Raw genomic sequence first — 13,906 nt, 5'->3', positions numbered from 1 at the left:
TGTTTTTCTAGGACTGGAACCAATGATCATATTTTATACAATTATAATTTCAGATAGTATGAATTTGAAAATGTGTGATACTTCATGGGATTAATGATTTACACTAGTCAGGACCTGACTGATTTGATTTGAAGAATTTTGCCAAGTCAAATTCTTGATAAACTTTCTCTGCCATTTTGTCCTCAGCAACTGATGTTGGTGAGTAAGCAGCATTAATTTTCATGGTGGTCTTTTGGTAAATAGTCATATTATTGCTATAATATGTGATGAACAAATTTCCCACGGAGTAATATTTCTTATAGCATTTAGACATATAAAACTCACTCCTACCATTTTATTTCTTTGCCTCTTCATGGAGTGCTTGTGGGCCATCCTTCTATTTCCCTGAAACTTTCTTCTTTCATTCTGATTCATTTTATATTATCAAGAATGTCAAGACTAATACGATTTAGCTCCCTGAATAGTATGTCTACTCTTTGGTCATTGTACAAAGACTTTTCATTTAGTTTTTATTATTGTTGTTGTCATGTAGTTAGTTTTCAAATAGTGTCTGACTCTTTGTGTTCCCATTGGGGGTTTTTCTTGGCAAAGATACTGGAGTGGTTTGCCATTTTCTTCTCCAGCTCATTTTACAGATGAAGAAACTGAGATAAACAGGGTTAAATGACTTGATCCGGGTAACACAGTTAGTAAGTGTGTCTGAGTCTGGGTTTGAACTTACAGAGATGAATCTCCCTGATTCCAGACCCAGCATATGTCACCAATAGGGAAATTGAAGCTTGTTGACAATGTAGACATTGTGATTCTTCACACTTTCTGCCCCCTTTTTCTGCTATTCCTGCTACTCTGCCACCATCACTACAGAAGTAAAAAGGGGCTATACTTGACTGACACCATTTTTCATTTTTCTTTGTTTTTTTTTTTCTTTTATGGACAGACATTTTTTTTTTTTATCACTAAATGGCCAGCCTGCTAGTGATGTCTCTATCTGTGATTACTTAGGATGGTCCTTGGCAAACAAACTCAGTTTGTTGTCCGTGTTCTGTCCAAAGGCATTTCCTTAATGGTAGGAATCTGCCAGAGTTCTACAGGCTGTGTGTTCTCTCGCCTAGCATTTGAAAAGCCATTCTATGAGGAGGACTTTGTGTAGATAGAACAAGTTACTGAAGCAAATTGTAAAATCTCCTTTTCTTGATGCTTTTAAAAATAGGATTGAATCATTTATCCAGATACAGGTGAATAGATAACCTTACTGTACCATATGATTTCTTGTGGTTTCATGGTATAGAAAACATAGGAATAGTTGTCTTTTTCATGTGGTTTACATCAAAATGGGATATTCTTTAAAAAACCGCATCAAGTGAAGTGATTTCTCAGTTTCCCTAGAAATTATGTTTTCCCTCAGTATCTCAGCAAAACTGTATCATGGCCAAGAAAAATTTGAGAATATCTGAAAGATACTGATACCTTTTGTTTTTTAAAAAGGTTTTTTAGAAAGGCACAACGAATGGGGCGGCTAGGTGGTACAGTGAATAGAGCACCGGCCCTGGAGTCAGGAGTACCTGAGTTCAAATCCGGTCTCAGACACTTAACACAAAAACTAGCTGTGTGACCTTGGGCAAGTCACTTAATCCCAAATGCCTTCCAGAAAGCAAAAAAAAAAAGGCACAAAGAAAATAGGGGTATTCGTTTAAAAATAGATTAAGCTATAGGTCTAATTCTTCTTGCTTTTTAATAATATATGTTGTTAATCACAACACTCTGCCACTAATTTACTGTGTAGCCTTTGGTAACTCTCTTCCTCTTTCTGTTCTTTAGCTTCCTCATCTGTAAAATAAGGAAGGTGGACTAGCTGATCTTTGAGCTCTTTTCCGGTGTTCATATCCTGATTCTCTGAGTGTGAAATATGTAGTCAGCCAACATTAAGGTCCTATGTTTCTTTGTTGTAAACATTTATGTTCATAACATTAGTTTTCTTTATGAAGCATGTTTTATCTTTCCCAAAATTATTTACTGAGCTTAATTGTGCTAATGAAACTCTTTCTTTCTTTCTTTTTTTAACAGGGCCTAGTTGTTCAGACTTGAAGCAGCCTATGTATTCAGGGTTTGAAAAAGATGTCTTTAAAACTATCGCAGATTACTATGGTCACTTGAAAGAGCCTCTGCTCACATTTCAGCTTTTCGATGCCTTTGTCAGTGTACTGGGTAAGTTGCAATATAATGAATAGAAGTTTATACTGTGGGTATGGAACCATTTCTTCTTGCATTATCTTAAGGCTTTTATCTGCTACAGTTGGCAGCATTCCAGGGAATTAAAATCTATTGTCCAAAGAAGAGTGTTTGATTCAGTTTGAGCTCTTTTATGAGAATACTCGAAGGCAAGAAGACATTTAAGACATGTATAAGACTCTAGGCAAAAGGACTATTGGTTTAAATTTTATGAAGAATAATAATATACTGGAGTGTCATCTTCTTATGAGAAAGTATAACATCACTGCTGAAGTAGCAAGTGAATTTGGCATTTACGGTCCTTTATTAAATCTGCTACACAGGATGTGACTTTATTAACATCCAAGTGTGGGAGCTTTATTTTTATCCAGGAGACCAAACTTTTGTTTTATGAAAGAAATAGATGTTTACATTGATTGCAGCATTTTAGTCTTGTGTATTTATCTTCCTGACAAATAATCCCTATCCAAGAAGTTACATAGTAGGGTGAATAAAGTTCACATTTTGGTTGTAGGTTCTCCAAAATTTGTTACTTTCTTCAGGGAAGAACATTCTAAGCCAGCCATTTGGATGTTCTGTTTAGTAATCATTCTTGTTTTGACACTAAGGAGTTTGTTTAAAAGTCTAAATCACATGATGCAATATAAAAAGGAGAGAATTAGCATATCCTTGGTCTTGAATGTTCTTGATGTTTTAAAAGAGACATAATCTCTCTGCCTAGAGCTGTACTATTAATGGCTATTGCTATGGTGCCTAAGAAATGAAAATTGTCAGCTTTATGAATACAAATTATTGTTCTGTGAATGAGAAAGCTGATATTTTAACATGGTAATTTGGAGCCTAGAATATCGTCAGAACTCACAATATTAAGCAATAACAAATAATAATTATAAAGCATGCACCAGAGTAGATTTGTATCTTCAAAACAAGTCAACACTGAAGGAAAGAATCCAGAAACAATTGTTTGCTACCTGAATTTTACTCTCTGCATTCTGCTGAGTTTTTAAAAACAGAACCTTAGGGTAAGATGGGACCCTTGAGCACCACTGAATCCAAATCCTATCCAGGTTATTAGTCCTTTATATAATTTGTCTAATAAGTAGTCATATAGCTTCTTCTTAAAAACCTCCAGTGATGGGGAATTGACTATTTTATGAGGCAATTCATTTTATTTTTACACTGTTGTAATTGTTAGGAAGCTTTTTCTTATGTTGAAACAAAATCTATCCTATTTCTAATTCCCCTGCTACCATAATACCATTCCTCCTTCCTTGCCCCCTCACATCCCAAGCATCTACCACCTACTGACATTAGTTCTGCTTTCAGAAGGTGGGGGGGGGGGGAAGGTGTGTGTATATGGGGGAACATAACAAATCATTATAATGGCAGTATGTTACATTAAAAAAAATAAGGTTGTATTGATATTTTCTGTTTCTTACATCACTCTAACATCCCATGCATCCTTCCTCCTCCCCCTACCAGAGAACCAATCCATATGACAAATAGCATTTTTTGGAGATGGGGAAAAAAAATCACAACTCAATACATTGAAGAAGTCTGAAAACATGTGTAATGGGTAACACCTATGTACCTACCACCTTCACAGAGGAGTAGATTAGGGATGTCTTCTCATATTCATTATTTGAATCACATTTGATCTTTATAATTTTGTTGCATATACTTTGATTTTTTAGGGGCATGTATTTGTTCTTTCCATTGCTCTTTAATTGTTATAATCTTTGTGTATATTTTTTCTTGGCTCTACTTGCTTCATTGTGCATCAGTTCATATCGATTTTTCCATGCTTCTCTGTGTTCATGACACACCTCATTTCTTTTTTTTTAATCTTTTTTTATTAATTTGTTTGTTTCCTTTTAGTTTACAGGATTCAATTCCACAATTCCTTGAGTTTCACATTTTGTCCCCCTCCCTCTCCACCCCCCCATGACGGCTTATAGTCAAGTATAGGATCTGTAAATACTTTCACATTATACATTAATCAGGTTATAAGGATGGATTGTACCAGCTGGAATGAAAAATGGTAAAGAGGACATAAAACCAAATAAGAGAAGGAAAAAGCTCAGGTATTTTGCTTCCACCTGGATATAAACTTAGTTCTTTCTCTGGATGCACATATTTCTCTCCATCATGAGTCTTTTGGGATTGACATATCACTGCATTGCTGAGAAGAGTCCAGTCTATCAAAGTTGGTCATCACACATATGTTGTATCTGTAATTGGACACCTCATTTCTTACAGCACAGTAATATTCCATTACATTCATATACACAATTTATTTAGCTGTTGCCTGATAGGCATTTACTTTGTTTCTACTTCTTAGCTATCACAAAAAGTGCTGCCATAAGTATTTTGGAATATATGGGGACTTTTTTCTTATTGATGGCTTACTTGGACTATAAAGAGTTTCTGATTCAAAGGTTATGGACATTTTAGTCACTTTATTTGCATGGTCCCAAATTGCTTTCCAAAATGCTTGTATAATTTCACAATTTCACCAACAAAGAATTAGAATTCGAGTTCCCGTCTTTCCATAGCCCCTCCAATATTGACTGTTGCCATTTTTTTGTCCATTTTTGCCCATTTGCAGGATATGAGGTAAAACCCTGGGGTTGTTTTGATTTGCATTTCTCTTATTAGTGATTCACTTGATATTATTTTTAAAAGTCAAGAAGAAGCCCCTTAAAGAAGCTTCATAGAAAGGATAATGGAATATTATGATTTATCAGAGGAGGTTATAGTTTATGTAACCATATGGTTTGGAGTCTTTACAGAGGAAATTAAAACTAGAGACTTAAACCTAATGTTTGATATCTCTATCGTATCAATTCAATCCTTAATATTTTTGCATTAGGCAAATTTAGAGTCATGTGGTTTACCCTTGAACATCAACTTAAAGTCTTTAAAAAGAACTAGTTGTTGGCTATTCTTATTCTTTCACTTTATTTTTCTTATCCCTATAGCTAGCATTTTCCATCTGATTTTCAATGATAGTGTTGATAATGGACATCCTTATTTCACTCCTGATCTTATTGGGAAGGATTCAATTTTATCTCCATTGTGAATAATGCTTGCTCTTGGTTTTAGATAGAGATATTTAGATAGATACCATTTTAAGAAAGGCTCTATTTATTCTTATGTTTTCTAGTGTTTTTATAGAAATGAGTTGTATTTTGTCAAAAGCTTTTTCTGCATCTGAGATAATCTGATGATTTTTTTTTTGGTTTGCTATTGATATAGCCAATTATGCTGATAGTTTTCCTAATATTGAACCAGTCCTGTATTCCTGTTATAAATCCCACTTTGCCATAGTCATAAAGGTCATAGAGTCCTCTGTGATATATTGCTGATAGACTTCTTGATAGTATTTTATTTAAATTTTTTTCTTCAGTATTCATTAGGGAAATTGTCCTATAATTTTCTGTTTTTACTCTCCATGGTTTAAAGATATCAAAACTGTATTTGTGTCATAAAGGGAATTTGGTAGGACTCCTTTAATTGCTTTTTTTTCCTAGACAGTTTATACAGTATTGGAATTAATTATGCTTTAAATCTTTAGTACAATTCACGTATAAATCCATCTGGTCCTGGAGATTTTTCTTAGAGAGCTCATTTGTGGCTTGTTAAATTTCTTTTTATAAGAGTTATTTAAGTATTCTATTTCTCCTTCTATTAATCTGGGTGATTTATCTTTTTTTGTAAATACTCATTCATTTTACTTAGATTGTCAGTTTTATTGGCATATACTTGGGCAAAATAGCTCCCAATAATTGCTTTTGTTTCATCTTCATTGGTGGTGTATTCACCCTTTTCATCTTTGATACTGACAGTTTGGTTTCCTTTTTTAAAATCAAATTAACCACTTGGTTTTCTCATAAAACCAGTTCCTAGTATTATTTATTAGTTTAATTTTTTAACTTTTAATTTTTTATTAATCTCTCCTTTGATTTTTTTTATTTCTATTTTGATGTTTAATTAGGAATTTTTAATTTGTTCTTTTTCTAGTTTTTGTTGTTATTGTTGCACACCCAATTCATTTATCTGTTCTCTGTGTTTCTTCATGTCTGTCTCTCTGTCTCTGTGCAAGACGACTAATATGGAAATATGTTTCACATGACTTTGCATATATAATTGATATATTGCTTGCCTTCTCAATGGGTGTAATGGCAACCACACTGTCATACCCACAATGACTGCTAGCACAGGTCCTAAGATCTGCTTTACCAGGAAAGATAGTTGTTTAAGGGATCAACAATGTTTTTTAATTCCATTTACTAGTTCAGGGGAAAAGTCAGCACCCTGAACCACAGCGAAAATACAAATGGAGAAAATACAAGCAGAGAAATAAAGATCAACAGATAGGGCTCAGACTGCTTGAATGAACTATACACTTTACATATATCCCTGGATTGAGAGAGCCTTTACATTTGAGCAGTCAGGGAGCTCAGAATTTCAACCTGGGAATCAAAAGATTCTTCTCATAGGCAAGCCCCCAAAGCAAAATTCCAACTCAGAGTGTATAAACACTTCTCAGAGCCAGAAGGCATCACAACCCTCCTGACTCATTGCCTAATTAGAAATTAGCAAAAGGTGTGATAGCCTTCCCACAAGCAAACCTCCCCTAAGCAAGTTTCCCTTAATGGGCTCCATGGTAAGGCCTATTAATGGAAAGGGAAGGTCTTATATCCTATTAACATTACAGTGAAGGAGGGAGGAACTGGAGGAAGGAACTAGAGGGAGGCAGAGAATTTAGAACTAAAATTTTTTAAAATGATTTTTAAAAATAAATGAAAAAATAGTTTTTAAAAAAGAAAAGAGTTACTCCATCCACTTTGTTGAAGATTTTTGTGGTATTTTCTGGTTCAAACTGAGTTTTTAGTTGAGTGAAGGACATTTTCCTTTGTGTTTATAGCATAGTTGGACTTAATGCCAAAGATAATCCTGGGAATATTTAGTGCCTGTTGAGGTTTTTGAGGTAAGAAATAGGATTTCTTTGAGTTCTTTTAAAACATTGTACTCTTTTTTAAACAAAACCACTTAACTTCACCAAATAAATCTGAGAACAACCCCCTAGTGCCTTTACATTTTTATAATCCTTCATTTCCAAAAACTTTTTTTTAGTGAAAGTTGGGTGTCCAAGTTGTGATAACTTGAACTGCCCCACTCATCTGTGAAGATAGCATGGTGGCATATGAATATCTCAGATATAAATTGGAAATGGTTCTGTCATTTTCTCACATTTGATTTAAAACAATCCATGAATAAAATAAGCATTTTCAGTGCTTTTGATATTATAGTTTTTTGGGGGTGGGTAGTATGGTGGGTGAAAGATGAAATGACTAAGGAAACAAAGGTTTGATCTTCTAAGCATATTGATTTATTCAACAGTGCATGTCAGTTGTCCAGCAAACTGAGATCAGACCCCATCTGCATAGGCCTGGACCTCAAATACAGAAGGAGACAAGCTTTTTTTTTTTTTTTTAAGCAATCTGGGTTAAGTAACTTGCTCAAGGTTACACGGCCAGTTATTTCTGGGTGTGGTGCTGAGTGTCTGAGCCTGGGATTCGATCTCCAGGTCGTCCCAACACTGGAGCCGGTGCTCTTACTTGCTGTGCTACCTGGCCGCCCTTGAGACAAGCTTTTATAATTAAAAATAATTAATCAAGTAAGGATAATTAACTAAAAGGAAACAAAGAAACATTAGGTAATCTCATTTCCAACTGGATGAAAGATTAGGGACTGAGAGCCAACAGGTGCAATTCCCTAAAATCAGAAAAAGAGATGTCCTACTTCCCCAGGTGTTTGTAAATAATCATAAGAAACAAGAAAACAATAACTAATTGATCAGTATGGAGCCAATTTACAGATAAGATGCATGAGTTGCTTGAGATATATAATTGGAAACAAACTCCTTGCATCAGTCTTTGCGTCTGACTGGGTTTCTGGTCAGCATAACTGAAGTCTTTAGTTAAGGGTCTTTAAGCAAAAGGCAGAGGTGGTCCAAGTTTCCCAGCCACGCAGGGCTAGGGTTCAAACAATGGAATAAGACTTTCCCCCAGTTCCCACAATTGAATAAAGTTTTCTCGCAGGACAGAAATTGGACTAGATCCATAACTGAATAGATATTAAGCTAGCTCCAGAATTGAATCATAAGATGAAGCTAGGGTGGTTCACTCAGTTCACACAATTAACCATTTGCTGTTCTAATCCCCTCAGTTTCCTCGGTAGAGGGGTATGCTACTACTATATGGACTGCTACTTTCCTAAGTGCCCTGGGAAGGGAGGGGTAGGTGATATAAAAATGAATTAAGACATGACTCCTGTCCTCAGTGAACTTTGAGTTTAGTAGGAGACAAGACAAATAGAGATACTTATCACAAGGCAGAATGGGACAGGTACTCTAAAAGATATGAAGTGGAACACAGGAGAGATCCCTTTAGGCAAGGCTCATCAGAGGAGGAGGGGATAGTGTTCTGTAACACAGACGTTAGCAACCTATGACCCTCTTACCATGTGTAGGCTTCAAAGTTTCATTGGTGGTTCTTGAAAGAAATATGAGGGCCAAATAAGTAATTTAATCAAATGAAATATTTATAAAGCACTTAGCTGGACCATAGCAGGCACTTAATAATGCTGATTCAATTTTGTTCTATTATGTTGCATTTAGTCAGAGGACCTGGGTTCAGATTTTGGCTATGTTACTTATTATCTGTGGAATCTTCAGCAAGCCACTATGGGCCTAAGTTTTCTTATCTGGGAAATGAGATTGGAATCCCTGGCCTCTAAGGCTCCTTTCAGCTGTAATTCTGTGATCTCATGATCTTCATGAGAACAGAGTTCAAGTGATTTATGTGAAGTGGAGTAGGTCAAGTGGCAGCCCCTCTTATTCTTTAGACCCACCCCAAAATGATGACATGTGTCCATAATTAGATATAATTTGAGGAGATGAAGAAATTATTATAGAAGGGCATATAAAGAAGAACAGGAAATATGTTGAAGGATAGGGTAACTACCAGATTTTATATATTAGTGGCTACCAGTCTGAAACTTGGAGTTTCTTGTCCCCTCATTTTTCTGTCCCCATCTAGATATAATAGGACTGTACAGGTCCAACATAGCTTAGAAGAAGGTACTTTTTTTCTTAGACAGCCTCAGTGCCTTGTGCTTCATAAAACTAAGGGCCTCTCCCCAAGCTGCTGCGATGACCTTGTTGGGTCCATCCACTTTTTATGGTGTAGAGGGAATGGGCTAATAGTATAGGCTGCTGAGGATAATTCCCTAGACCCTAGGTTAAGAACTCCTGGACTAGATGGTCTCTGCCTCTATGATTCTGTGATCTGATGTGTGATGGTTTGACCTCCCTCCAAGTTAACCTGGAACCCCACTAATTATTACCTTTTCAGTTTCATCAATCATCTCTGTATCTACTTGTTTTTAGATCATATTTTTGTTGCATCTCTTAAAAATGTATTATTTATTTATTTTAAATATTCTTTTCATTTTCAAGTTTGAGTTCCAGATTCTCTCCCTTCCTCCCACCCCTTCCCCACCCAGTGAGAAGGCAAGCAATATGATATCAATTATACATGTGAAATCATGCAAAGCATTTTTCTATATTAGCCATATTTTTTTAAAAAGCAAACAAATAAAGGAAATGAGAAAATTATGCCGCTTCAGTTTGCACTCAGAGTTCATGTCTCTAGAGGTAGATAGCATTTTTTTCATCATAAATATTCTGGAATTGTCTTTGTATTGATCAGAGTAGCCAAGTCTTTCACAGTTGAAGATCATATTTCTTCATCTTAATCTGAGAGCACAGTATGAGAGACTGATTGACCACTTTTCAGATAAGACAGGTGGTGGGTTACTTGAGATGTGTAATAGTGAAGAAACTCTTCCTTTGCATCTAGCCAGATTTCTGGTCAGCATAGCCTAGGTCCTTAATTAAGGGTCTCTAAGCAGCAAATAGAGGTGGTTCAGTTTCCCAGCCATTCAGGACTAGGTTCAAACAATACAATAACAGTTTCTCATAATTCTCATAACCAAATAAAGTTTTCTCAATGTCCTTTCAAGAAGGACATTGGTCTAGACCTATAACTGAATAGAAAGGGAACTGAGCTAGCTCCAGAATTGCATCACAATAGGGAGTCAGTGTTCACTCAATTGCTTCAATTATTTATACATATGTGTACACACATATATGAAAATCATATAATAAAATTATACACTGCCATTCCAGGGACACTGCCATTTTCATTTTCTTTTTAAAAAGTTTTTATTTAGTATTATATTTCCCCCCAGTTACATGTAAAAACAACTTTTAACATTCATTTTTAAAACTTTCTGAGTTCCAAATTCTCTCCCTTACCACCCCACCCCCCTTGAGAAAGCAAGCAATTTGACATAGGTTACACATATGTAGTCATGCAAAACATATCCATAATAGTCATGTTGTGAAAGAAAACACAGACAAATAAGAACTCTAAGAAAAATAAAGTTTAAAAAAATATGCTTTATTCTGTATGCAAACATCATCAGTTCTTTCCCTGGGGATAGATAGCATTTTTCATCATAAGTCCTTCAGAGTAGTCTTGGATCATTGTATTGCTGAGAAGAGCTAAGTCATTCACAGCTGATCATCTTACAATATTGCTGTTACTTGATACACAGTACATTTCACTTTGCATCAGTCCATGTAAATCTTTCCAGGTATTTCTGAGAGCATCCTGCTCATTGTTTCAACACTGTCATTTTCACAAGAGAAACAATAGTACTCTTATTTTTTTTTGTTCCTGGTCTGGGCCTCAGGTCTTCTGTGTGTAGGGAAACTCCCTGGTAAGAAAACATCTTCTTCCTATGCAGATCTGTGAAATCTGCACAAATCTGTAACTTAATGGTCTTAGACAGTAGCTTCGAGCACTGAGAGGGTTACACAGCTGGTAAAAGTTAGAGGAAGGATTTGAACTCAGATCTTCCTGACTCCAGGGCCAGCGCTCTACTCCTTAATCATAATTGTAATCATAATCATACTCATCACAAAAAAACTGGCATTTGTATGGAACTTCAGGCTTTTCCTTGGATGTTATTGATGTTATTTCATTTTATCTACCTAAAACTTCCAAAAGGTATGTAATTTAAATAAATATTTTGCAATCATTTTACAACAGAGGAACCTGGGACTTAGAAAAGTTAAGTGATTTTCCCAAGGTTCCATGGCTGGAAAATGGCAGAACTTCTAAAGCCAAATCCAAAGCACATTTCTTCATTCTGCAGTTTTAATCCTCATAATCCTATGAGATAGGCAGTACAATTATTAGCCCCGTTTTACAGATCAGGACACTGAAGCTCAAACAAGTAAAGTACTCACCCAAGGTCACATCTAATAAATCCAGCTTTCACTCAAATCCAAGTCTTTTGACTTCAAACCCATTTCCTGTCTCCAGACCTAGTGCATCTAAAAGCTATTTTTATCAGCCTCCTTTGCTTCTTTTCTTTGTAGCAACACTTAGCACTGTCTGGCATATAGTAGGTGCTTAATAGATGTTGACTGACTGTCTCTGCTGAAGAATTAAATAAAAAAGAATGCAATACCATGCAATGAAATGGTGATGCTGAAACTGCATATAATAACTTGGTGGTCTGGAGTAGTAATGTTTTTTGAGAGAAGGCTGATAAACAAAGGAGTCCTTCAGGGAGTAGTAACAGTCACACACATGCAGGATAGAGAACTCTACTATTTTGTGTAAAAACTAGTGGCACAGTGGATAGAGCTCTCAATCTGGAGTCAGGAAGACCCAAGTTCAAATTTGGTCTCTCAGATACTTTCTAGCTGTGTGACCCTGGGCAAGTTACTTAATCTCTGTTTCTTTATCTGTAAAATGGGGGTAATAATAACACCTATTTCACAAGGTTGTTGTGAAGATCAAATGGAATAATATTGCTTACTCCTTTCTCTTCCCTTCCCTCCATGTAGTTCAGAAGCTAAATTCGGAAGATTTTAAAGTCAATTTCTTCACCATTTACTGATTCAGTCTGCTTTTGTCAGACATCCTTTACCAAATGAAGCAGATAAAATTCTCTGGTACTGAGAATCTGCTTATGACTGCAGAAGAGACTGGAGGAAGATTTCATTAAGAAATGGGAGTTCTGTTGTCAGCCAGTTCCCACTGCTGCACATTCCACATGGCCAAGATCCAGATACTGATGATGTCCTTGCTGTAGTGTTTGGGTGGATGATGAAACAAGGGCCATGTTTCACACTCCCTGTTGAAAAGTTACTTTAAGATGGTACTGGATAAGAATTGACAAGCATGCCCCACCCTTTTGCAGCTTAGCCCCATTGGCAAGTCCCCAATCCACAGCTTCTTGCTTCACTTTCCTCCACTGTCTGCAGTAGGTCAAAGAACTCATTCTGTGTTTGGAAATAAATTAAATCAAGAAGTGGATAATATAGAGAGGGTAAATCAACTTGGGTTAATCTGCTAAACTGTTAGTTTTCAGAAGTTACTTCAGCAGGAGTTGTTAATGAAAAGCTCAGAAATGGAAACGGAGTTATTGGATAAAGTTTCATGTTGCAAAAATTATGTTGAATGATTGGGTTTTTTTCCCTTCTGAAAATTGGTGCTTTTTTGTATTCTATTTTATTATTATGGAAAATAGCCAATTCACCAAAATGTTCACTTATTTCAAATGTTCATTTATTTATATTTTCTTTAATTTTAAGTTTTTTGATCCTCACAAAAATGACAGAATTTGAGGCTGCACACTGTAGTGGATGGAGTATAGGACCAGGAGTAAGGAAGACTTTGTTTTGAATCCCTCCTAGGAAATACTTGGTATTTTACCTTGGGCAAGTCTCTGAACCTCATTGAGCTTTGGTTTCCCCAGGTGAAAGATGAGATGATTGGATTCTATGACCTCTAAGGTTTCATCTGCTTCTAAATCTGTGATCCTTGGGTTCAGCTTGTAGCTCTTTATTTACTAACAAAAATTAGGCAATTATAAGTAAATTTAATTAGTATGTTCGTAATTTGTCTAAATAAATTATTATTTAACAATTGAATATGCCAAATATACTAACTTTATGTAAGCCTTTATACATAGTGTGATTTTATATTTTTAAATCAGAGAGATTTTAGGTCTGTACACTCTATGGAAATTTGTTGCATAAATGTCTTTTTCCCCCTTGCCAAGTTTTTAGCTTGGTGCCCTTTAAACAACCATTGAAAAAGAAGAGAGGAAAAAAAAAAAGCAAAAGGGAAGAAGTTTTTTGCAATAAAGTATTTTTTTTATTAATCTGTTCTTTCCTCTTACTCCTCTCATCCCAATTAATCAAATTTAAAGCAAAACAAAAAACAAATCATTCAATACAAATCTGTAGACCCTGGTAAATTCTTGCATTAGTAATGTCCAAAAATAGTGTCTTTTTCAGCATTTTAAGATTATTATCTCCCTATCAGGAGACGAGTGGTATGTTTTATCTTCATACGTTTGAATTCCTGACTTGTCATTGTGATGAGCAGAGTTCTGAAATCTTTCCAAGTTTTTTTTTCTATAATGTTGTATTAATTGTTCTCCTAGTTTTGTCCAGATCAGTCTGCATTAGTTCATAGAGGTCTTCTCATTTTCCTCCACAGCTGTCTATTTCATCATTTCTTTT

The 13,906-nt window shown here is 35.5% G+C and overlaps 1 protein-coding gene across 2 annotated transcripts in view; it reads left to right on the top strand.

The window, feature by feature from the left end:
• DEPDC1B (DEP domain containing 1B) overlaps window positions 1-13,906 on the top strand; it is a 123,581-nt gene that overhangs the window by 80,174 nt on the left and 29,501 nt on the right. For both annotated transcript variants that reach the window (XM_069096367.1, XM_069096368.1), the window contains exon 7: window positions 2,065-2,205. In XM_069096367.1, the coding sequence (XP_068952468.1) occupies window positions 2,065-2,205 (141 nt within the window). The remainder of the gene's footprint in view (window positions 1-2,064; window positions 2,206-13,906) is intronic.

This window comes from Petaurus breviceps, unplaced genomic scaffold (assembly GCF_028583685.1).
Source record: "Petaurus breviceps papuanus isolate PSGF00001 unplaced genomic scaffold, PetGlider_PUasm1.0 229, whole genome shotgun sequence".
NCBI lineage: Eukaryota > Metazoa > Chordata > Mammalia > Diprotodontia > Petauridae > Petaurus > Petaurus breviceps.
This window is presented reverse-complemented; position numbering and strand designations above follow the sequence as displayed.